This window comes from Leptosomus discolor, chromosome 8, assembly GCF_034619465.1.
Source record: "Leptosomus discolor isolate bLepDis1 chromosome 8, bLepDis1.hap2, whole genome shotgun sequence".
Taxonomy (NCBI): domain Eukaryota; kingdom Metazoa; phylum Chordata; class Aves; order Leptosomiformes; family Leptosomidae; genus Leptosomus; species Leptosomus discolor.
The window spans coordinates 59,481,545-59,505,858 of NC_141398.1; the positions used below are offsets into that span (position 1 = coordinate 59,481,545).

The following is a 24,314-nucleotide window of genomic DNA, read 5'->3' on the forward strand; positions in this document are numbered from 1 at the left end:
TTAACTATTCAGTTCAGAATCCAGGGAATACTGTGCTGGCTTTCCAGAAAGTCTCTCCTACCTGTTTGGAGTAGCCTCCGTAGATGACTATGCTGCCCTCAGGAGTGGTGGCCATTTGACACCCGGATCTTGGAGCAGGCCCAATCCCCGATGGAGCCAGCCTGCTCCAGGTGAAGGAGTCCAGGTTGAAGGCGTACACGTCGTTGTAATAGATGTAATCTCTAGGGAGAGCAAATTGGCACAGCACAGGTTTTATAATGGTCACGATTTAGGACAGGATAAAATATCACTTCAGGAACAGCACCAGGAACCTCTGAAGAGGTGCAACACCTTACTTAACTTCTGGCATTTATGGCTTTTCTCCTTCTGCAGCCGTAACAATGTACAAAAGATTCGTTCCGGTGAAGGTTACTGTTCCAGTGCAACAGTTTGCATTTGACAAAGCTCCTTGAAGCAAGACCTCTCTGGGTTCTTTTTTTACCGATGTCATTCCTTACTACAATAGAGGTTTCATCAACTCTTCCCAGTTAACTCAGCCCAAGGTAACTTAAACCAGGACACAAAAGATCAAAACAGATTAGAGCTACGTCTGTCTGCGGGGATGGGAAAAATAAACATATGCCCCCTTCTCTTTCTACTAGCCAGCTCACATACTGCTAGTGGAAAATTCTCGGCACAGGTCAAACTCCCAAGGACACAGCCAAGTCCAGCGTGGGCTTTGCGACTTGCTCTGTGCTCCCAGGGACTGTGGTTACGCTGCTTACTGTCTCTGAGACAACAGGTAGCTCAGCTCTCTTCACAGTCCCCATGACAGTGTAGCTGTGACCTTACATAGTATGGGAGAGCCTACTGGAGAAGATGTTTCCAGAAGACAAGGCTCTTTGACAAGATTCAGAGGCCGAAAGTGATGTATTGAGCTTTAGCTACAAGGATGAGTAGCTACTTCAGTGATTAGCTAAGTGGTATAACGGTTTCTCAAACACTTAAAATCAAGACCACTTGTATTTCTGACACAAAAGTCTAGTTCAGTAACAGTACTGCTGAGGATAATCCCTCCACTAAAGCCCAGATTTCTGTTCCTGGCAAAATTCTGGTGTCTTTTTTTACAGAGGATTCAATACCACCAGCCATCCTGCAGTAACCCACCTTGCGCTCTCATGGAAACCTCCAAAGATGATCAGCTGTCTTTTGCAAGCAACCATTCGATGCCCACTTCGTCCAGAGGGACCTCCTGATGCCCTGAAACACAAAGAAATTCCACTTATCAGCAAAATTCCCTTTCCTGTTAGTGTGCCAGTCCATTTTTATCAGGTCACTGGCAGCCAGGCTGGTCGAGTTCAGCTTCTGTCCTCCTGGAATGGGAAAGCATGGGGAGCTTTGTTGCCCTAATATATATGTATGCTCTTCTCCAGAGCAGTACTCTTCCTGTAACTCTTGGTATTTGCAACACAGGCATTTTGCAGTAACAATTTTATTCCTAGCGATAAGCCATTTCGTCTCTAACACCACCCAAAGTCTTGAAGTCTTTTCTGCTATGACTCAGGAGCTAATTTTTCAGGAGAGTTTAATGAATAGCAGTTAACTCCCACAATTGCAAGAAAGGCACTCCAGATGGAGAGGTCTTCTCCAAGTACCAAGGTAAGAGTCAGAGCCTGGCTTTGACATCCACTCTCCTTCAGTGCCTTAGGAAATCACATACCCATCCTGTCTTCACTCACCGACCGGCAGTTAGGCTACAACATCAAACTAGTGAGAAGACTCCGTAAATTACTTGGATTTCCTCAAGCACAAAGGCACTGTAATCGTTATCATCTTGCACATTAAAAAGCAGCTACGCATCACTGCTCTGCTCTTTCGAGCCTTCCTGACCTTTCAGTTAAATGTGGCACTTCCATTTCCAGGAACAAGCAACAACAGCCCACCTGTCACATCCAAAAGCTTCACGCGAAGCCAAGCAGCTGGCAACGACATTCCTGAGAGGCAATGAAGATGCACCTTCCTTCATGTTCACCCACAGACCGAGCATCATAGGAGAGAGAACAAAGAGACTTCAAGAACTCTCAAAAACAAACAAAGGCAACTTCAGGCCAAACCGCAGAGAAATCGGGGTTTTGCTTTGTGTGCTCTCTGCCCCCATGGATGAATCGATGCCGTTTTCACTCTCGCTGAGGAGGCTCCCAAAGTGCACACAGTGGGCACCACGGAACTCGGCAGGGCTTCTCAAACAGGCAGCGTTAACGTGCCTTAAGTGGTTGCAGAATCGAGGCCTAAATAAATAAGAAACCTGCTCACTGTTGAAAACAACAGCAAAACCTAAACCCACCATCCTACTGCTACACTTGAACTGGCAGCAGGTAGCTGTAAAGTGCAGTGATAGATTTCTGTGGAGAGAGAAAATGAGGGCCCTTAGTCACCATCAAAAATGACAATCTCACACCGGTGATAATGAAAAACTCCGAGGAGAACAGCAGCGTTTGGGTAAGACTGCATTAATATTGATTGCTTGGACTTCTTATTCTAACAGAGAGTAGGGTTTTCTAGGCATTTACTGGATTTTCAATACCGCCCTGCAGAACAGCACCTCTAGCATTAATTTCGTCAAGATGTGAAATCATTATTTTCTCTTCTGTAAGAAAGCTCCCATGTTATTATACCAAAGGATGGCACATTTTAAAACAGTTTTTAAAGGAAAGAAGGAATTAAAAAGCAACAACAGTAAAATCCTCTTCTCAGAGAACATCTTCTGCCTTGCTTCTCGAGCGGATTTCCTCCGAGTCAAAAATCAATTCTGAACAATTAAAAATGTATTCATTGATGTGTGTGTTTTAATAAACAAGTTCCCACAAGCGTACAATTCACTCAAAGTCACGAACAAAACCATCCAGTCTGGGGCCTGATCCCAATTCGGGGAAGTCTCGCTGGCATCAGCGCCACTCGCTCTCCATCACAAGGCTGCTCTCCCCTTTCTTTAGGCTGGCGATGCAAGCTACCAGAACAGCTGCTGAAACACAGCTCCAGGAGGCCTCACCCTGCGCAGTATTCTCTCACCTCAGCTTCCTCAGCGTTACACACTGCAGGAATCAGCTATAAAGGGAAGTTTATAGCCTTTGATGTAAGCACATGCCCTCCTAAAACAGCAACAACTGCTCTTCGAAAGTGTTTTTACATAGAGCTAGTCATACAGCCAAGGCCCTTCGTCCCCAGTCTCCAAACACAACACTGGAAAAGCCACATGGCATCGTCAAGCTGGACTGGCAGCAACATATAACCATGCTGCCGCTCCAGAAGGCCCTTGCTGCAAGCTCAAAGACCTGCTTCTCAAATGCAAACTGCCTCCTTTTACCTGTGTCATTCCTCATGGTCCAAAACAAGCATTTTGGAAATGGTTTCACAGACTTTATGATTAATACTCCACTTCATGGGGTTGACACCAGAAAGCAGACATGTGGGAGGGAGCTGTAAATTCTCCAGACTTTTTTTAAAAATAGATTAAAAGATAAGTCTGGATAAGGACTGGCTCTACACACGTACAGCATGAGTCTGATCAGAACCGCTCCATAAGGAATTTGCTTTGCCTTGTGGAGCTACTCTGGGACTTATAGTAACATAACAGACCTGAATTCAGCCCCCAGATTCAAGAACTAAAGATTTACATGTTGCAGTGGCTACAGACTGCGTGAGTGAGTTACCTTTTCATTCACTCCTTAACTCAGAGGATGCTCAGATGAATCTCGGAACCTTTCTGTAATAATAATAAAAGTGATGATGCACAGAACATCCCGTCAAAGGGGCACAGAACATCCCGTCAAAGGGGCATTTCAGGCCAAAGCACTTTTCTCCTCCAGTACTTGAGGCAGCTGAAGCCCAGGACTTCAGAGCTGAGTTTTACATCTCACCCTGGTGCAGGCCAACGAGCGATCTGTTCCATGGCCCACACAGGCAGCGCACCCCTGTGTCTGCGCGCTCGGTTAGGAGCCACCCAAGCGAATACACAATTGCCACAAGGCTCCAAATCCTCCAACCGATCCTTTGCAAAGTCCATCAACTGTTGTACATTTGGATCCTGATCTGCCCAAGACCCAGCTCCCAAGGCTCACTGCTGGGCTGGCAGAGGAAGTCTACGCAGCGCTACACCAAAATACCCTTCTTTTCTTTAAGCACCAACGCAGCTCTCTGCCTTGTGTTGCAGGACTCGATCTTTGCAGTGGCAGGTCGCACGTGAGCAAGACGAGCAGTCTATCAGAAACAAAGCCAGGCTGAAAGGCATCCTGCACTGCAGTGACTGCTCCAGTTCTCTCTGGAAACACCGTTAAACATACGCTTGTGAAACGCCACCCTGAAATATTTATAGCACCACATCTCACCAAACTGTGATGGGAAGTATCATCAACACTCCAGTACTAAAGGGAAGGGAGCTATACAGGCTCAAAGGCAAGACAGAGAGATACACGAAGCAGGGATCTGCCAGTTCGCAAGGACAAGCCCAAAGCGTGATGCTCCCTGTCTCTTTTTGAGGGACTGCACTGGGCCACATAGAGCTGAATAACTACGTTCTCTCTAGGAAGGAATGAGGCAATTAGGTTAAAATATTGCTTAGCTCTCAGGCAGAGTAACAAACAGCTCGTGCTCGGAGACAGCCTTGTGCCTCACACACACGATAAGGTGGCTCCAATAAGTCAAAGTCGGTTGCTGGCAAGTCTTCTAAGGGGCTGGGATTTGTTACGTTTGGACCACCTTTGTGCACACAAAATGCAAGTAAATATAGCTAAATATAGCAATTTTAAACTCTGTCAAGCAGACTGGCACCACTGTACTCTGTGCTGGGAGATAACGGAGATCCACTGCCCCAGCAGCCTTTGCAGACACAGCACAGGGATGTTATTCACAGCAATGAGTTACTCAAGGTTTTCTCTTCTAAAGTGTGTTACAGCCAAGCCTCTGATGACACCAAGATGGTCTGTGGCATGAACTGTAGGCCAGGAAGGACAATGAAATTGTCTGAAATCTAAGCTGTGGGGCTGGAATAACTAGATTTCCTAGAACTGTAAGTTCAGACCACAGCAGGGTCATCTGAGCTATTCAATCCACTCAAACCAATGCATTCAAACCCGCCTGAACAGGGCACACGTGATTCTTCCCCTGTGGAAGAGAAACAGAAACTTTTGTCTCTCTTGTCCAGACGTTTCTTAACGAATCATTATGTTATTCTATTGTTCGTGCTCAAACGATGTCTTCCAAACCCAAACGAGTTTACTCAGTACCGGTCTGCACCCCAAATGTCTATCACCAGGCGTTTATTCAGGTCCCACTGCTACCACATTGGACACGCGGAATGATCGCTTGGCCTGTGAACGTTTGTCGTACCAGGGCTGGTGCCCCACCATGATCCAACCAACCTACACAATCTGCCCCCTCCCTTTAGTCTTCCCAAACCTACTCACTCTCCCAATACCACCAGCCCCCAAGCTGACCCCCACTGTCACCAGTCATCCCAGCTGGTTCATGGCAATCCAAAATAAGCAAGTGCTTCTCTTCCGACAGACATGAGAAATCTATGTGGAAAAATGACAGCAGCAGTGGGGTTCCCCGGCAAGAAAAGCAAAACGCTGAAGGAAGTGAATGAAATGCAGCACGTGTTATGATCATAGTTTTTTTTAAAAAGCAGGAAAAAAGAAATCCCTCATACAACTCAACAATCATCCCTGCCCTTTCCTCTTCCCCTTTCCAAGCAGACTGTAATCAAGATGCCATATGGAAAAGCAAAGAGGCAGCAGAAACTTGATTTTCACACTCAGTCAGGTTAGCATTAAAACAAAGACATCCCCTCCCAGCCTCCTCCGCCAGATGCCTCATTAATGCAGCTCCTGGAGCTCTGCCCAAGGATGGGGAGGAGATGCACTTTGTTTTATTCGAATAGTGGGACCAGGGCACAGGCATTTTCAAAATTCCAGCAAGGCTGAAAGACAGACGTCCACCCAAACACACAGCAGGAAGCTCAAAAGGTGTAGATCCTGCGTGGGGCAAGGAGAGAGAAAAAGATCATCTCTCCAGGTCACCTTCACCCATATAATTTATGAGGCTCACTTAGAAAATGCCTATCCTTTTATCTACCACAAAACAATAAGTAGCAATGTCGCCAAAGGCATCCTCCCGCTGTGGCATGGCAGCCAAGGTCCAGCTCCTGGGGATGGAGGGTCGCTCTGGACAGCTTGAAGCATGTGGTACCTCGAACTTGGTCCCTAGGCGGGACTAGGAACTCACCTTGCCAATCCGGCCCCCTCCTCACTAACTGCAGTGACCCATCACAACAAAATCCCTTGCCGTGGTTTTAGTCCACTTGGGGCCTGGGACTGCTGGGGGTACCCTGCAACTCGCAGCACATACAAACTTCACGCTCAGCTCCAGGGAGGGAACAGGCACTTTCACAGTACAGGTTACAGGCAGCACCCCCGAGGCCGCTCTCCCACGTGGGATAAGACACAGAATGAGCAGAGCCTCATAACCACCTCATTTCCTCTTCCCGGGCAGGTCAGCTACTGCAGCGTTTGTTTTGGGAGTGGAAAACCCTCGTTCAGCTCTGCAAATCCATGAGAGAACAACTTGTGCCATCGGTGGTGGAGCTAACGAAGCCTCCTCTGGATTCTCCGACGGCTCACAGAACACAAACCTCCTGCCCTCGCTCTCCCTGCAGCTGGGTATCAACACTGCTCCCCGGTGAGGAATTTTTTCAACCCAACAGTTTGGTTGAAATGTCAACCCTTTCTCTCAGCATGGCGAGCATCACCTCCTCCCCCCCACCTGCTTACATGAAACCAGCAGGGACGCAACGCATTTGAGTTCATCCCCTTTATTTGGCTGAGACTGAGCAAGGGATTCAGAAGTTATTTTGGGGCGGCTGGGAGGGGTACAGTCAGTCATTACGTCAGCTCCTGCCTAACAACAATAGGCAGATCAGCCTGCACAGCGACAGGTCTTTTTAAGCCTTGCACCTCTTAAAGAGCCCTCCATCGTTTTGGAGGGTTTCTCTCAGGCCCACTTCTCAAAGACAAGCAGGGCTCACCAGAGGGAACCTGTAACACGACAAGTTACAGCCGTTATTAGATTAACACTGCCAGGTCTGGAGCCAAGAACCACACCGATGGACAGGAACCAGCCGCTTATGAATCGAACAGTTTTCCCTCAGCCTCCCAGAGCCACTCAAAAGGACGATCCCTGGATTCTGGCAGAGTTGGCTGTCAGGATCCCATGCTGTGAAGCACCCTTCTAACCCAGCCTGTCTTGGACTCCTTGGGACTTCTGCCCCCCTGCACCTTCCATAGCAGAGTCTCTTCAGTGCTATATTAACATCAGTAATTAACTTCCAAATTTACCCCTTGTCAGGCAGTATCAATGCTAACATTTTGCAGGGAGGGGGGGCAAAAAAAAAGGCAGACCAGCAGGATGACTCACTGTGTGGCCTCAGGCATGGGCCAAGGCACAGCCAGGGTTTCCATCTCTGCACAGCTCAGTCCTAAACCACCCTCTCAATTACTGTGCAAGAGACAGACACAGACAGCAGGCACCCCCACTCCATAAGCGGGGCAAAAAGTGATCAACCCAGGCAGATTTAGGGCTTCCCACCTGAAGGAAGGGCATGGAGCTCATAACCAGGATCTCGACAGATCAAACATCAGCTGAGCAAGCGTTCAAAAGTTGCTGCTTTCCCCAGCGCCAGCTCAAGCTGCACAGGAGTTCCAGCCCACCCAACGCTGACTAATCCCTCAGCAAAGACATTCCCCAAGTGCAAAAGAAAGTCAGAACCAAAGCCACACCTCTTGCCTCTCAGTCCTCTGGATGACCCGCCAGACCTCTTCTTCTCTCATGCAAATATAAACATGAGCAGCAAAATTGAGAAGCCAAAGGTTAAGGAAACATTAGCGGAGAACTTTAGCCTAGATCCACAGAATATATTTAGACACCTTAACTCCTGTCAAAAACTACCAGGGCTTTTGGCACCTATTTACTTTGACAGGTCTGAATTATTGGCTTGTTTACCTCAAGGAATCCTGAGGCAGCAAATGCCGGTTATCAGGAGGGAAGTTGGCTCTGTGAAGAGACATAAGCTGTCTTCTCAAGCAACGGCAAATCTGGGGGATCTTTGAACTGGTCTTGTACAGCCCAGCCAGGAGAAGCCCAGGCAGATGGAGCAACAACCGTTGTTTTGAGTTGGACATCTACACCTGCCACGGTTGGGAGAACAGTGTGCTGTTCATGATGCTCTTTCCTTCAGTTAAGTAACACCCAAGCACACTCGTATTCCAAAAATCACATATTAAAACGAAATAGCTTTGGCCTCAATAGACTTGGAACACATCTCTCATTTCCACTTCTTTCTGGAGGCTGTCCTCTCCACCATTTCTAGGTTGGGCACCTCTGTACTCAAGGGAGAGACAAGCAGACAGCTTGGAAATCACAGCACTATACCAGGAGTCAAACTCAGATCACGCTGGTACAGTTCCTCACGAGGTCAACATCATTGACTTCAGAACACATCACCATCACAGAATACCAGGTTGGAAGGGACCTCAAGGATCATCTGGTCCAACCTTTCTTGGCAAAAGCACAGTCTAGACAAGACGGCCCATCACTTACTTGATCTGCTCCCAGGTCTTGGTAGCCAAATGCAGGACCCAGAGATCCTTGTAATGATAGAACTGTTCCCCGTTGGGAGAGGCAAACTCCCCGCCAAATACCCACAGCTGCCCGCCCGCTGTGGGCACCACTGCTGCCTGCCAGGAGAAGAAGGAAGAGCCAGATCAGACAAGGGTTCAGGAATCAGGGACAGAAGAACTTTATCAGTCAAATGTGCAGCTGCCTCCAAATACCAGAGAGCAGAAAAGCGGCAGCGCCTGCTGCTGCCTTGCTTGACAACAGCAGCTCTCTGGGGCTGAAGGAAAGGGAATTTTAAATGCAAGTTACTCATTGTTCAGCACACCTTCCCTATAGCAAAGGAAAGCTGGTCAAGGAGCTGGGCTGTTCCCACCTCCTAGCATCTTGAGTTCCAGTTCATTAAATTCAACGTTCCCTGGGAAGCATCTTAGGATTTAGCTGAACAACAACCGTTCAAATCTTTCTGGTCACCAAAAGGAAACCTCTCCACAGCATCCTTTAGTCACATAAACGGTATCCTGCAGAAGGCATACTGGGGCTGATGAACCACGGGAGGAACAGGGGCAATTCCTGCCTCCAAGGCACATCTGACATCCCAGCACCAGACAGGCAGGGTAACGCAGGGAAAAGTCTTTTGGAAGGGGCCGTCAGCGGTGCACAATTGCCCTTTGCAGGTTTTGTAGATTAATAAAACAACCAACAGTAAAGAAGTCAAGCTGCAGCACGAGTCCAAACCTGACGCTTCCCAAGACCTGGAAAGCATTACTGCTCCCTCTGAAGAAAAAGAAAAAATCCAACTGAAAAAATCCCCAAACACAGAAGGAAATTGCACCATCTGAACCAGAGCAGACTGTTACTGCTTTGATTAGGGCAGGTAGCAGAGAGGAGAGTACCAAAGGGGGGGGGTTAATTATTTTTTTTTTGCACAGAGCAGCACCAAAACACTGTGGTGATGCAAGCTGACAGTTAAAAGCAGGGAGACAAAAGCAAGACTCTACTTCATTAAAATTATCTGCTAAGGACTAAGGAAGAAGGAAGGAATCCCAAAAAGGATACTATGCAACTGTGCAAATTTCTTCCTTGACCAGGACCTCTTGGGTTTTTTACACCATTAAAAAAAAAAAATCTTCCACACGTGTTTTTTCCAGGGTACCCATCACAGATAAACATTGGGAGAACAATCTCTTTCTTCAGGAGGGCTTCACTACCTGCCCATCTTTCCCAGCAAACCGCAAAGAAGATTTTTAGCGTCAGACCCATGACCATGCCCTGACATAAACGAGCCTATACATGCAACGATTAAACACAGGAGAAAATATGGGGTGTGTTTGCAAGCAGGATTTGTGGGAACATGAAGTTACCTAAACAAAGGGGATAAGTGCCTGATTTTCCTGGGTATGTAGTGCTTAAAAGCTTAAGGGGAAGGTACATAAAACAGCCTGCTCATACTTGTGTCTGACCTTTTGAAAAGCTGGCTCCAAAGTCATTACATAGCCAAGCTTTTTCCTTAAACAACTGACAACACTCATCCATAGCTATTCTCACCTCTGCTCCGTTGAACTAATGTAATGAAGCCAGCGTAACTCAAACAGAAAATGGTGTGTCAGAGACCAGAGATGACAAATAACACCGAAAACATGCACATACAAACCCACAGACGTGCTCCTGACTACCTTTAAGCTAACGCAGAATATGCATTAAAAATAAAGTCACAAAGAAGAGGACAAACCAGCCAACTAATGAGGCTGAACTGTCTCCCGTGCGACTGTAATTACCAGCCAGAAAACTTATTGTTGAAGCAGGACTCCTCAAGATAGGTTTCTCAATTTTATTTCTGTTCTAATCCAGTTGCGGCTCCCTGATGCACAGCCTGACTGCTCAGTTCAGCTTCAGCTGCTAGACAGCCACCTGCTGGCTACCAACACCCAACCAGCCACCTCTCAACTCCACACCCACAAAGCAACCAACCTCCTTTTCACCTAGGGAAAGCGGTGTTTGAATCTCCTCACGGAATCTGGCTGCTGAAATCAAGTTCTATTTTAAGCACCACAAAGTAGCCCAAAAATCAAGTCAGAACCTTTCAATTCAAGAAAGGACACACAGCTCAGAGCACGACTGGCATTTAGGCGTAGCAGAACAAGGGTATATGAACCTAACTGGGATGTTGGATCTTACCAGGAAGCTCTAAAGAGCTTTGGCCATGGGTAGGAAAATTCCTGTATGGCAGCTTTTGAAATGTACCAGTCCCCCAGCCACTTGCTGCAACAGGAAAGAGAATCTATCAGACAGCTGGCGAGGGCCAAAGACCTGCAAAAAATACAAGTCTTTGGTCCAGGTTCTAACGCGCAGGTGTTCACATAAAGCAAACAAACCCAACTCCTTCACCACCACTACCAGCCAGTGAGGTTAATGACACAGGCACCAGAGAGGTGAACTCTAGTGGAGCGTCACGATATCCCAGAGAAAATTTAGACAACGTTGTCTATTGCGTTCGCAGACAAAAGAAGAACAGCCCATCTGCCAAGGAAGAAAAAAAAAATAAATCACAGCTCGAAGGCAGTCCGTGCTAGTGGTCCATTGTGGGGTACAGCTGGGACACCTGGCAAAGCCCAACTGCAATGTGCTACCAGGGAAACCCTACAGCACCGGGTCCTTCCCACTGCTGGAGCGGCATTATCTGTAAGGCCCACAGATGCAGGCCTGTGGGCGTTAAGGAAACGACCGTGCACAGCAGCTCTGCCACTCGTAGCACTTTGGTCAAGTTCAAAGTTATACCCTGAGCAGCATTTTGAAAATTCAGTGCCATTCTGGGAGCACGGATGGTTGAGCTGGTCCCCATATAATGCAGCAAGGAGAGGTCATCTTCAAAAGAGTCCTCCCCACGAGTCCTGCTGACCCAACGGATGCAACCTCAAATCTTCATTCCACATCTAACGTTTCCAGAGGCCACCCAGTGATCAGAGAGCACAAGCACCTTGGACAAGCTTGTACAGGCCCCCTCAGCAAAAGAGGTGAAGCGACACCATTGGCAGCCCAGTACAAGGAGAATGAAGAGAAGCCAGAAACCCTCAGGGAAAAATAAAAATAATAATAATAATAATAAAAAAAAAAATCAACTCCCATCCATCTTTAGCACAGCATTAAAACAATTCCCACTGCTGCTCTGGCACCCAGTACTGTACCTGGTGAGCACATCGCCTTGGTGGCGGGTTGGGGATCTCCACTTTAGACCAGCTGTTCTTCCGGATGTTGTAAACGTACAGTTCGTTATACAGGTACGTCTGTTGGAGAGGAAGAGAAAACACACATCACCGCAGCTCTCCACTGGACAGGAGCCTACCAAGCACAGGCACCCCTGAGGGTTATCTGTGAGTTTGGGGGAGAAGGAGCACAGCATCAGCTCTGCAAAGCAAGAGCTCACTTGCCCCATCAGGCAGGGAAAGCGGACAACCACCTGACTGCCAGTCAGTAACTTTTTCAGTGCTCCACTGGACTGGACTGTTCTTGACCAAACCCTCGGTTAAGCCTGCGATAGCTCAAGATACGAGGACTAAAGAAGTTGGAGCTTAACAGAGATGTGCAGGTGAAAGATGCCCAAACTGCTGCTCAACTCCAGAGACAGGAACAGCTTAAGGCAGCGAAGCAAGCAGAATTAGTTTAGCACAGCACACCGGGTGATCTAAGGCAGCCAAGTATCGCTGGCAGGCTTGAGCTTTCAAGCTACAGCATGTACAACTTCTCAGGGTCATTAAGACCCGCTTGTCTCCAGGAGCATAATAAAACTTGCAATTTGCAGAAATTCAGTAACAAGAGGGCTCGCTTGCAAATATTTGCTACTGTACACACCTCCAAGGCAGGCAATGCTCTGCCAGCAGCAAAACTGCAGAAGTGTCTTGTTTTGAAAAGTGGAGGATAAGAGATTCTTCAATAGTTATCAAAAATGAGGGGCAGACATGGCTACAAGTAAGTCTGGAGAAATTATGAAGGCCTGAAATATTGATGCTGAGACAATCACTCTGACTCCTTAATGGGTTCTAGCATGTCTCCTTCCTGCCAACTGCTCAGGCATGAGACAGTATCACGGCAGAATTAAAAGGCTATTTTGCTCTCATTCAGGGACAAATACATATTTTATGACTGCTGCCTTGAATTTCACTTCAAATGAGACTCATGCAAATTACAGTCAAAGGCAGGGACAGGGTAGAATAAAGAAGAAAAAAATGGAAGTATACGTTACTTTTTGGCCATTGAAATATTCACCTCCAAAAAGGATCAATTCGTCTTTCTCGGGGTGAGCAGAGAGCGAGCCGTTCAGCCTGCAAAAGAAAGAGGAGTAACCAAAAAAAAAGAAAGAGGAATGACCAAAAAAAAAGAAAGAGGAATGACCAAAAAAAAAGAAAGAGGAATGACCAAAAAAAAGAAAGAGGAATGACCAAAACAGTAGATGTGTAGGAGTCTTCTACAACGCAGAAGCTCGCAGCCTTTAGCTCAGCTAGCACTAGCACCTCTGCCCTCTAGCCACAAAGGTCTCTCCATCATCTGCCAAACTACTAGGCTCTGATACTCACCCCAGGGCTAAAAACTTCTCAAAGAAATTACCTTCTTAAAAACTTCCAGCAAGATTAATTTGACACTGTCTGAAATCTTCTCCTATTTTAGGAGCACACGTTACACTGTCATTTAACATGCCTTTTGACGTGAGCTCTTGAATTTTAATGCTGGCGTGTCAAGAACAAAAATTAAGTTTTATGAGGGCACATAACTATGGGTGGAACTGGGCTGTCTCATATCAACTTATCTGCGTCACTATTCTGCAGTCACCACTGGTCACTGCTCATCTACGTACCAAAGTGTTCTGCACCATGTGGGGACAGATCCAGACCCCTACCACTCCCAAGGAGCAGTAACTGACCACTGCACCACCCCTGCGAGATTAACAGCAGTGTACTGACCCGTCCCACTACACAGAGAGGAAAACAGAGAAAAACATTTAACTAACAAGCCACAAGCAACAAAAAAATACAGAACCTAGAACTACATGGACCCCAAGCTACACTTGATAAAGTGTCTTGTATCTCATGACACATCCTTTTGCCTCTTAAGTCCTTTCAGCTTTCACGTCCCAATCCAAAACTTCCTCTTAACTTTTGTTCTTCCTCAAAGCCCTATAATCTAACACTGCTTTGCCTCCTTTGTGCTGACGGGATGGTAAAAAAGTGATTTTAAGGCCACAAAAAAAAAGGCTTTTGGTCCCTTTTTTAACCAGGCATTCAATACACCAGGTATTTTTTAACTCCAGGTATCAGTTATGCCAGATACGCTGCCTTCCACTCCCAGGAAAGAACTTCACATAAATAAATTTTATTAAAAGCACCATCAACCACTGTATAAGTGATGGCCAAAGCCTCATACAATCTGTTACCTGGGTGACGGCGGTGGGCAGGATGACTCAATTACTTGAGTCTTTTTAGCATCTAAACTCTGGAATTCTGCTATCAGGGCTTCAAGATCCTCCTGAAAATAAAAAGCCAGACATGAGTTCCTTGACATGCGCAGAGCCACCTGCACACCAGATGAAACCGGCACTCACCTCCACAAATTCTCTTTTTCAAAAAGAATTGTCTGCCTAGGCTCCCTTCATTCAACCCCAAGAGATGGACGCCGAGTAACTCCCACATAGGCTTTAAAGACTGGTCTCCACTAGAACACTAACAAGTTGCTCAGAAGAGTCCTAAGAGGAGGGTACGTGAAGTGCATTTAGCGCACACCTGCTACTCCTGCAGCAGAAACACTGCACAAATCAGCAAGTAAACGCAAATCGTTTCAGCCCTAACAAAGTGACGAGCAACTCTATGCTGCAATCCAGCTAGTCCTCTTCTTTGTCTGAAACGAAAAAATGCCTCAGTGGAACGGGAAACTCTTTTCTATTCCCAGTTCATACTTGATCTGGAGAGAAACCTGCAGGTATCTGTACTCCCTTCCAAATCCTGTCAATTCAAAACAAAGTCTGCCTCCAAAACTGCAGATACACCGATTTTGTAAGGGCAGAAGCAGGACTGCAGCTAGGGGGAGTTTCTGATCCACGGTCTCTCCTACAACCTCCAATGGTCACCACCTCTCTTCAGTTAACCTTTCTGAAGGCGTGGTCCAGGCAGAGATTTCCAAAATCTGGGAATTCTGCCTCTGCAGCGCAGCATCAGCTCTCCCTATGGCCAGGACACATGTCCAGCGGCATCTTCTATGTCTCAAGTTTTGCATTATGCAATTGCAATACCCTGTTTTAACCAGGGAAGGGTAGCTGTTTTGAGGCCTAAATACAAACACCCACTCTAGCAGCGAAAGAAACACTTTCATTTGCTTTTAGAGCAGAAGGAGGGGGGAGATGGAAGGCAAGAAGGACCCTTAAACTGCATTTTCTTGTCTTCCCTTTACACGTGCTGCCACACGCTGCACCCAGCTCCTCAGCGACAAGGCAAAAGTCTTCCTGGTAGCACACTTCATTTCACCCCTCACCCTCTTTCCTGGTAGCACACTTTATTTCACCCCTCACCCTCTTCTCTCCTTTCCCTCGCCCACAGGCGCCGGTGGCTCCGCAGCCCCAGCCACACGCTGACCCCGCAGGCCTGAGCACAAGCGCCGCTTTCCCACCAGGACCGCCCTAACACCAACCCTAAAAGTTTCAGGACATGGGTGCCGGCCTCCAAACCCCTCCGCCCGCACATCTTCTACCCGGCCGATGACCCGCGGGCACCCAAGGGACTTCACCCAAGTTGTAGCCGCTTGCGTTGGGATCGACTCCTTTACTTTCAGCTTGAAATACCCCCGATCCTAACCCACTCCTCCAACTTCCCCGTGCCTCCTCCTCCATCGCCGGTTTTCCCTTCAGGCCCCGTTTCATAAAACACCCCGGAGACCCGCCGAGCAACGCCCCAGGGGATGCCCAGGCCCCGCGGGCTGGGACCACCGGAGCCCCCCGCGCCCGCTCCTCACCTCCTCCTTCTTGGCTCTGCGGGACACCTTCTTCTCCATCTTCGCCGCCGTCTTCTCAGCCCCTTTCCCCTTCTTCTCCCGCTTCCCCTTCTTCCCCATGGCTGAAAACGCGGGCTAGGCCGCGCGGGGAGCACCGCGCTCGCCGCTCAGCGCTGCCCGCCCCAGGCTCACCGCGGGCCGGGCAACGGCGCCCGCTTGGGCCCGGCGCTTCCAGAGAGCGGCCCGCCTCCTGCCCGAGCGGCGTAGCCGCGGGGTCCCTCTGCAGGGACGGCGGACTCGGTGCGGCCGGCATCGACCCGCCGCCTTGCCTTGCTTTTCCTTCCCTCCCCCGGCTCTCCTGCTCCGGGCCGGGGCTGAGGGAACGCTGCGGGTAGGGGCTGCCCTGGCCCGGCCCTGTGAGCCCCGCCGGGCCGGGGAGAGGCCTTAAGGCGGCTCCACACAGCGCCTGTCAGCCACTCTCAGAGCCCAGGTTCCCGTTTGACACACGTTCCTATTTATTTGTGCCCTGAGGAGACCGTTGAACCCACAAAATGGCCCCCCTGCCCTCACACAAAATGGCCCCTCCCCGGGAAGCGAAGGGCCTAGGGGTTATCTGAAAGCGTGAGCCAGGCCTGGGGGAAGCTCTGTGCAGAAATAAAAATAAACTACGGGCTAAATACCTCAGGGATTTGGGGGGGGGGGCTGTGCAAGCATTTTCATTGTCATGTCCAAAGTTCTGGAAATGGGGTTTATCTGGGCCAGTCTCAGAGACTTGAGGTGTTGTAGAGCTGAAGGAAACAGCAGTGCGAGGCGATGCCAGGCAGCTGCTTTTTTCCCTTGATGGTGGGGAAGGAATAATGATAATAATAATGGGTTTTTTTACATGTTATTTCACGCAGATGCTGAGCCCAGGTAAAATTTCTGGGAGAATGCCTGCTTCGAACACCTGACCAGCACTCACACTGTAAATACATCTGAGCTGTGAGTTTCCTTTTGTCCTCCTGCACTTCAAAATTGCCTTTGTGATTGTTTCTTAGTGCCAGGGAAGGAGTACGATCACTATGGTTTTTAGTGAATTCCCAGAAGAAACCACACTTGCCTGGAAGCAGGGCGATTTTCATCTCTGTCCAACTCACTGCCTAACCCCAAACCAGCAAGGGCATCCACTGAAGGTACAGCTCAACGCCCACCAAGTTAACCCAAACACCCGTACGTGCTGTGGAAATTGCAGGATGGATCCTATGCTTTGAACGTCCGCCTACACTTGAACCTCAGATCTTGGAAACACAGCCCAAAAGCATGAAGGGAAGAGCTGGGAAAATATTTTGAGGTTGCAGACAATGTACATGCCGACCAGCATTTTTGTTGTCTGGTTATTCTGAAAACACTGAGGTTACAACTAAAGGCACAGCGTGTCAATGTTTATGCACAGGAAGCAAACAGAAAGCTACAGAGAAACCAGGGCACGTGAATAGGGCAATTTCTCAGCCGACATACGATGCAGGAGCTTTGCTGATTTTCCTGGCGCTATACACAGCCTAGGAAGTCTCCCTGCTGCTTCTTGGTCTTTAACCTCAAAGAGACACCAGTGTGTGAAAACGCATCCCCTCCTGATGTCAACAGGAGTTTGGTCGCCGGTTCCTCTGGGGCCAGACCTTCTTCTAACTCTTTTTGGGGGGGGACACGCTTTGAAATGAAAAAGTCTGCATCTTAGTGAAACCTGCCCTTGAAGTCTTCACCAGGCATTGGTTTACTGGGGGAGCAAGGAGTCTCTCAGCTCCTGCACGCCCTGCTGCACCTGCCCCCCATCGTCCTTTTCGGGGCTGCATCATTCGTGGTTGTTTCCATAACTGAGCGTGCAGAGATCCTCAGCTCTGTGAGCTCAAATTGCATTCTCAAAACTTGATTTTCCATATTTCTAAGTGTAGTTTCAGATGTTCGGGGTCATCTGGAGCTAGCCACCACGTGGGGAACTGCGTGGGGTAGAACATTCTTGGTGTGAGTTCTCTGATCTCTTGAACTCTATAGTCTAGTTTCTCATGGATTATGTGAAAAAAAAAGCGGATGAAAGGACAAAGAAAACTTTGCACTGCACTTTGAAAACACAAAGCGCAATATAAGCATGAAACAGGGCAGGAACTTCTCAGGGATAAATATACCCCTGCTCCACCATGGTGACAAATCCTGCTGTAGCAATGATGGTCATGTTATGAGATGTGTCTTGCTTGACGGGATCTGATGGACACCTTGCCTGTATAGATAAAAGGTTGTGACATGAGAGCACCAATGCCCCAAAACATGAATTTTAAGACTCCAAAACTCACGTAGGTGAGCTCTTTTCACAGGCTTCCCATCACCCTGAACGGGAAAGGCCAGTCCACGTTCCCCCCGTGACACGCACGGATGTACTCCTGCGTGCTCACACAAACATCTTCACGCAGCTGGCGGACAGATGTGCGCTCCCGACCACGGCCGCGCTCAGGCACACGCGCACGTGCTCCCACGCACGGATGTCCTCACGCTCTCGTTTCTGTCAGGCCGCAGGTTTTGTTTCCGCTTCGCTTCGAGGAGCATGAGCGTAAGCTCGGCTTTGCCTGTGTTTGCACATTTCGTTCTACTGCTATGAAGTTGTCCTGTGCTGTTATATCTGGCAGCCCATCTCCAGTTCGGACCTATACAAAGAGCACGTGGTTTTACTTTGTTGTTTTTTTATAGTCTGGAATATGCTCATTCAACAGGATGGTAAATCCAGCTGTATCAGCAAAGTAAAGAATAACAGGCATGAAAGCTTCAGAAAAGACTCAAAAGCTTTTTCCCACAAGTCTTCTTTGTGCTCTAACACTTGATTTATTTTTCCCTTGTTAATGCTTTCTGAAGCCAGTAGCAAGGAAGGAATTAATGACACAGATTAAGCGGGAGGACATGCTGACAGCACAGTAACTAAATCAACCGAAAATGCCTTGCAATTGTAGGAAGGGCTGGTGGGTTAGAGTATTCTGATGCTGTCTGTATAGAAGGATGAGAAGGAAGATAAGCCCTGCAAACAGAGAGAACTGTGGGGCTGCTGAGCGGGGACCGCTTCGGCCGTGCCGGTAGGCTCCACCGCGCTGGGATCTTGGTGTGGGCCTGCAGAGCAAGAGGAGAGCGCTGCAGGGGAACGCAAAATCCTGCCTGCGTTAACACCCAGAACACCCAGTGTGTTAGAGAAGGTTTTGGAAGTTTGTTGGGAGGAGGGACAGCTGGACTCAGCAGGCTGAGAGCTCTGAGTGCTGCATGTGCCCTGGGACACGTCAGGACGCCCAGGACAAGTTATCTTCTGTAAGTGCTCTGTGGTGTGTAACTCACGCAGGAGCGCTTCACGTAACAAGTCAATATACAGGTCCCTCGTCTCCTCCAGGCTCAGGCTGCAATTTTCCTCCTCTGCACGTGTGAAACGGGAAGGAGAAAATCACCAAAATCGTAAGAAAATGCCCCCCTAGGCTCTGGTGGCAGCATTTCAAAGGCACTTCTCTCCGAAGGCAAATGCAGCTGAGGGTCAAGGAAGGGTGCATGCGTAGCCGAGGCTCGTTTTGGAAAAAGTCCCTCGTAACAGAAAGTCTGGGGTTCTCCCCTGGCCGTGCTCGCAGTCCAGCAGAAGCCCCTCGGCCCCTGAAACTGGATTCGGAGCAGGCAGGCGGCTGCTGCAAGTCAGCGATGGTACTTTGCTCTCGTTCAAGGCTCATTTGTAACCAGCAGCTGATAATATCTCATGGCCATTCAATTGGCTTCCTGAATTTTCTGTTTTGAAACTGATGCTTTAATATCTTGAAAACAGAGGAAGCAGAGGAAGGCAGAGGCTTCCCTGGAGGGAAGTACAAAGTGTGGCTTTATTCAGATACACATCCCAAGGGACACCAGCCTAAATCCATCAGCAAATGGTCGGGCTTGAAGCCACAAATTCTCAGTGAATCTCTGAAAGCCCTTACTTTTGCCATTCTGGTGGGACTTCGTTGGGTTTTCCTTTGCTTTTGGAAAGAAAACTGCAGCGAGAGTATTAAAAAGCAAGGCAGAGGAGAAGAGTGGTTTAGAAGTTCACATTTCTGATCATGAATAATGATGCATCAGTCTTATTCTAGACGAGGATGTTATAGCACTGTGGTGTTACAGCACTATTAGCATCAGCACCAGTAATAAGGAAGATGGCAGCTCCAGTTAACATACAGAAAACACCCAGAGGAAAAAACAAACCCACAGAGATGGTAAAATACTCACCTGAATCCACCACTGATCTACAGCGAATAAGTAAGAATATGTCCACCACTGAGCCAGCATGCCTCTGCCCTCCCTGAGCTCTGGTTCTCAATGCAGATGCTTCCATTTCAGCACCAAAATGAACCGCTGGTGCCTGAAATAGTGAGTTTGGTTTCTAACCTCAAACGGAGGCCCTCCACACCGTATTCCTGCACGTGTGAAGCTTGCCCAGCCTGGCTGCGCTGGCTTCGTTCTCAAAGAATTTACTCACAAAGTGCCGGGAGGGGAAGCGTCGCGACGGAGCAGGAGGCATCGATAGGTATTTCCTGCTGCAATGCTTCCTTCAGCCAGGCTTCCATCTGTGGGAGGTGGCTCTAGGTCTGAACACAAGGTTCGTTCTGCTCAAGCAAGTTCTAACCTTGAAGGTGAAACAGAGGAGCCTTCTCAGGGTGGTAGAACACTCGGCTCGGGGATAAGGCCGATCAGCATTTTAAGGGTGGCCGTGTAGCGGGAGAACCGTGTACAGATTTGTGTCAACAAATGCCTACACGGGTGAGGAGGGAGTGCTGTTCACCTCGCACTGCCAAGGGTTCCTGCTCGCGGGGCCAGCTGCTGAATTCCTGCAGCTCTTCGCCGTGAACGGCTGCCCCGTGAGGCAGCTCTGCTCCCGCCGGTGCCTGAACGCGGCCTTCCCGTGTACCACCGCGCTCGTAAGCGCCAGAATCCAGAAATTCTTTTCAAAGAAAGGTTTTGCTCCCTTAATACAAGCACACGTGCGTGCCCGCGTGCGGAGACGGGAGTTGGAGAATCCACAAAAGACTCAATATGAGTTCTATCAGGAAACTCGTTTTATTGTGCAGGTGCACTTTCTTATATAGCATAATTTTCCACAGTCATCATGACTTACAGGTTTTCATAAACTCCAGTTGTGCTATACATACATCAGTCATCTGCTTCTACCTATCACTTTACTATTAATACTAACGCGTTCCGCCTCGTACGGATGTTAGCTTCTAATCCTTCTATTCTGACCCTCAAGGCCGAAGCGTCCTTGAGGCCTACTATGTTAGCTTAGACAAACTGTTCAACAGAGTTTTCCCTGTGCAGGCCCTCTAGCATTCCATGCCTGTTTTCAGCGAGCTACGCTCCCACACCCGCGTGCGTGGCTAAGCACGGGACTCCTGGAGGAGCTAACGTGGTCGCGCTATTCGAGTTAGCCTTCGCCAACTTCCTCGTCGAGCAGCCGAATTCTCCTGCACGTGTCGCTGCCTCCCTCTGCTTGTCCTTCTTTCAGACGTCACGGATGGCTGCGGGGACTGCTCTTTGCTTCCGCTGTTTCGTCAGAGCAGCTTTGATGGTGGCGTTTGGAGGGTGTAGGGTGTCCGCGGTGTCACTGAGCCGTGGCAGTGGTTACCAGCCCAGCCTTGAAGCTGCTCCTGATTAAAATGCTCCAGTGGCTGCACAGGAAAAAATCTCTGTCCAGCTATTGTCACGGCTGTGTGTGACATTGGCCCCCATCAATCTCCTCGAGTCAGCCTGCCAGTTCCCAGAATGGAGATGAGAAAGTAGAAATCTCAGACTGCCTTTATGTCTGGCCTGGATCTTCATTAATTAGGCTAGTGAACCACTAATTAGGCTACCTAAGCTTCTTTAGAGATGCTTAATCTCCACCGTGTAAGGCAGCGGGGTTCACAGGGATGGAGTCTGGCTGATACCAGCTGAAACTCTTTTCCCTTACCTGTCATCAGGCTCGTTTTTCTCTATTCCCGTTTTACTTATGGACACGTTTTGATGTTTTCCCACTCATTTTATGTACCGAGGTGGCGCAGAGGCACTGCTTTTAAATGCCAGTGTCACTGCACAGGTCGCTGGCTCACCTCGTCCTGGGGTCAGGGGTTTGTAGAGAGATTGGGTCCAGGTGCACAGTTTGGGGCTCAGCCCCAGTCACAGCACCCTGGGTATCTTTGAATCCACTTGGTCGTTTCGAAAGAGAAGTATAAACGATTGGGTGGACTAGGTAGAAAAGAAGTGAGTAAAAGGAAACCCCAGAAAGCCTGAGGTGAGAAGTGAGCTCTGGACAGGAAAGGCCACGTTGCTCATAAGAGCAAAGCAGCCAAAACCACCTAAAAATCCCCTGCCCTTATGTACACAACCATTTTTTTCCCCTCCATTATTCAAATTCTAAGTCTGATGCAACCCAGGCTGGAATGTAGTAAGACTTGTAATGGCTTTCGTGTCCCACCAGGTGTCAGCTCCTCTGCAGAGAAGGGCCCTCAGCCGGCTCCCACCGCACCGTGGTGCAAGAATTGCTGAGACGTTGCATCATCTGCGGAGGTGCAGAGCTCTCGCTGGTGACAAAGGGGTAACCAAGCCCAGGGCCAGGCTTCAGGATGCGAGGAGAAAAGCAGCGCAGTGTGCTCAAGTGAACGGAGGTTGGTCAGGTGGAGAAATCCTCTTGTGTTTCAGTTTCTCCACCTCTCACTGACGCCTCCCTCTTCTTAAATCCTCACACATCGGGTGCGAAAGCGGTTCCAGCGGGGACTCAGTGTTAATCCAAGGTTTTTGCTTGCCCAAGAACAAGTCCAAGCACATTTGTTTCACCGAGGGAGACTTGCTTTGCTGTGAGGTGCCTGAACAGCCCACGCTTGGCTATGGAGCCACACCGCCTCCGGCGCTGGGGCGTGCAGTGGGTTTGCAGGTGCTGCTTTCTCTTGGACGCAAGGGACTGGCCGCTGCGCACGGTTATCGGCCCTGTTCTCCCTCGGTCAGCAGAGACAAGCTCCCTTCAAAATCTTCAGTGCACTGTTAACACCTAGCCAACACGCAGTTGCCATTACAAACCCCTTCATCACGGGATCTCGGAAAATTTTAGAGTGTTCCGCTTTAATGGAGAAGGAAATCCTGGGGGCAAATGGTACCCCAGTGCCGAGGAAGCAGGCTGTGGCAGAGCGGGGTTTAGCATCTCACCTGGCTTTTGTTGCAGTCGCCAGGCTAGGTACAGTGCTGTCATTCAAGTGCTCTCCAGCTCACCAATTCTCCTCCCTCGGTTTGGGAGGGAGGTCTCGGTGGCTCACCCGGCTTGCTTCCGAGGGGGGAGAACTTGTGGTAATCTCATGGCAGGTCCGGTGAGGAGGCTGGCGTATGTATTAGCAAAGAAAGGTTTAATGGAGATGTTAGAGGAAACTTCCTGACTGCCAGGCAAGGGAGATGTGACGAGAGCGGCTGTGAAATTTCCAAAGACATGTCCAAGACCCTGCGAGGCCAACGTCAGCCAAAGATGGCTGGAGCGAGCCAACCTGCCCCGTGGCAAGAGTGGACGTGGGTCGTTCCTCACTGTTCTCCCATGCCCAACTTTTACAACTTTTTACAGCTGAGGAGGTAAAAGGCAGGGACTGACCCTTAGTGTTTGATCTTTACCTGCCTCAGCCCTGATAACAGCGGCAGGGATGAAATTAAGTCTGTTTTATCTTCACAAAAAGCCACTGACCCAGCCCTGACGGGTGAGTAGGTTTTTCCACAACCGATGGGCATTTGTTTTTCCTGGTAGTGCTGTGACAGCTATTGGGATCAGATTATCTACTTACAGCCGTGCCTGCTGCTGTCACCTTGAGTTGACAAGGCTTTACCAGTCTGAGCAACGCGCTGCGGAGGGATTTGGTATGTTCTGCTCTGGTTCAGTCTGGTTTTGTCAGCCCTTCGGTAAAGATACATCCCTTATCATGCTAAACATTTACCCTCAGGAAACGATGACCCTGGCAAGATTCCTCGTGGTTTTGCAAAAGAAAAGAAAATATTTGTTCATTCTCCGTGGCTTAAAAAGATAGGCTTGGGTATGTTGACTGCTCTTGTGAGCAGAAGTGTTCTCCTCAAGCATCAGCCTTTAGCAGAAGCAGCTGCTGTAGCGGGGGCTGCGCTTTGTGCTTTGGTTTGACTGTGGTGGGTATGAGAAGCCGTGCATGGAGCAGGAGACGCGGGAGACGCGTGCTCCGTGGTTGCAATTGTATCGAGTTGCCTCTTTCTCAGTCTCCCCTGTGAACTCCCAGAAGCTCAGCAGACCCTCCAGGGATGGTCAGCGATTTAGGCACCGTGAAACATAGACAAAACTTTCTTCTTTTCCTTCCAGCAGAACATCATGTGTCATCTACAAAGCCCACCGCCTCATCGCAATGCTGTTCTCCTGCACTGACATAGCAATTAGTACGATTTAGTTTTTAAAAGATGACATCACATCCACTTCTGAACACGTGTCGGGGTGTTTTTACAGACACGACGTGGTAGGTGATTGATTGTCCCACATCTACTCTAGGTGGTCCTGCTCTGGCAGGGAGGTTGCACTGGATGATCTTTCGAGGTCCCTTCCAACCCCTAGCGTTCTGTGATTCTGTGATCTGTCTATCTATCACTGACTCATTTTTTGAAGAAAAGGTTTAATTTTAACCTCAAGCTGCAAACTCAGTGAAAATAAT

General features: G+C 48.8%; 1 protein-coding gene across 1 annotated transcript in view; it reads right to left on the reverse strand.

Moving 5' to 3' along the window:
- KLHDC4 (kelch domain containing 4) overlaps window positions 1–15,778 on the reverse strand; it is a 28,975-nt gene extending 13,197 nt beyond the window's left edge. The window contains exons 1-7 of the mRNA XM_086468966.1: window positions 15,640–15,778; window positions 14,072–14,163; window positions 12,887–12,965; window positions 11,832–11,930; window positions 8,632–8,768; window positions 1,147–1,239; window positions 62–221 (exon numbers count right to left, since the gene is read on the reverse strand). Of these exons, the coding sequence (XP_086325092.1) occupies window positions 62–221; window positions 1,147–1,239; window positions 8,632–8,768; window positions 11,832–11,930; window positions 12,887–12,965; window positions 14,072–14,163; window positions 15,640–15,738 (759 nt within the window). The 5' untranslated portion in view covers window positions 15,739–15,778. The remainder of the gene's footprint in view (window positions 1–61; window positions 222–1,146; window positions 1,240–8,631; window positions 8,769–11,831; window positions 11,931–12,886; window positions 12,966–14,071; window positions 14,164–15,639) is intronic.
- Between the last annotated feature and the right edge of the window lie 8,536 nt (window positions 15,779–24,314).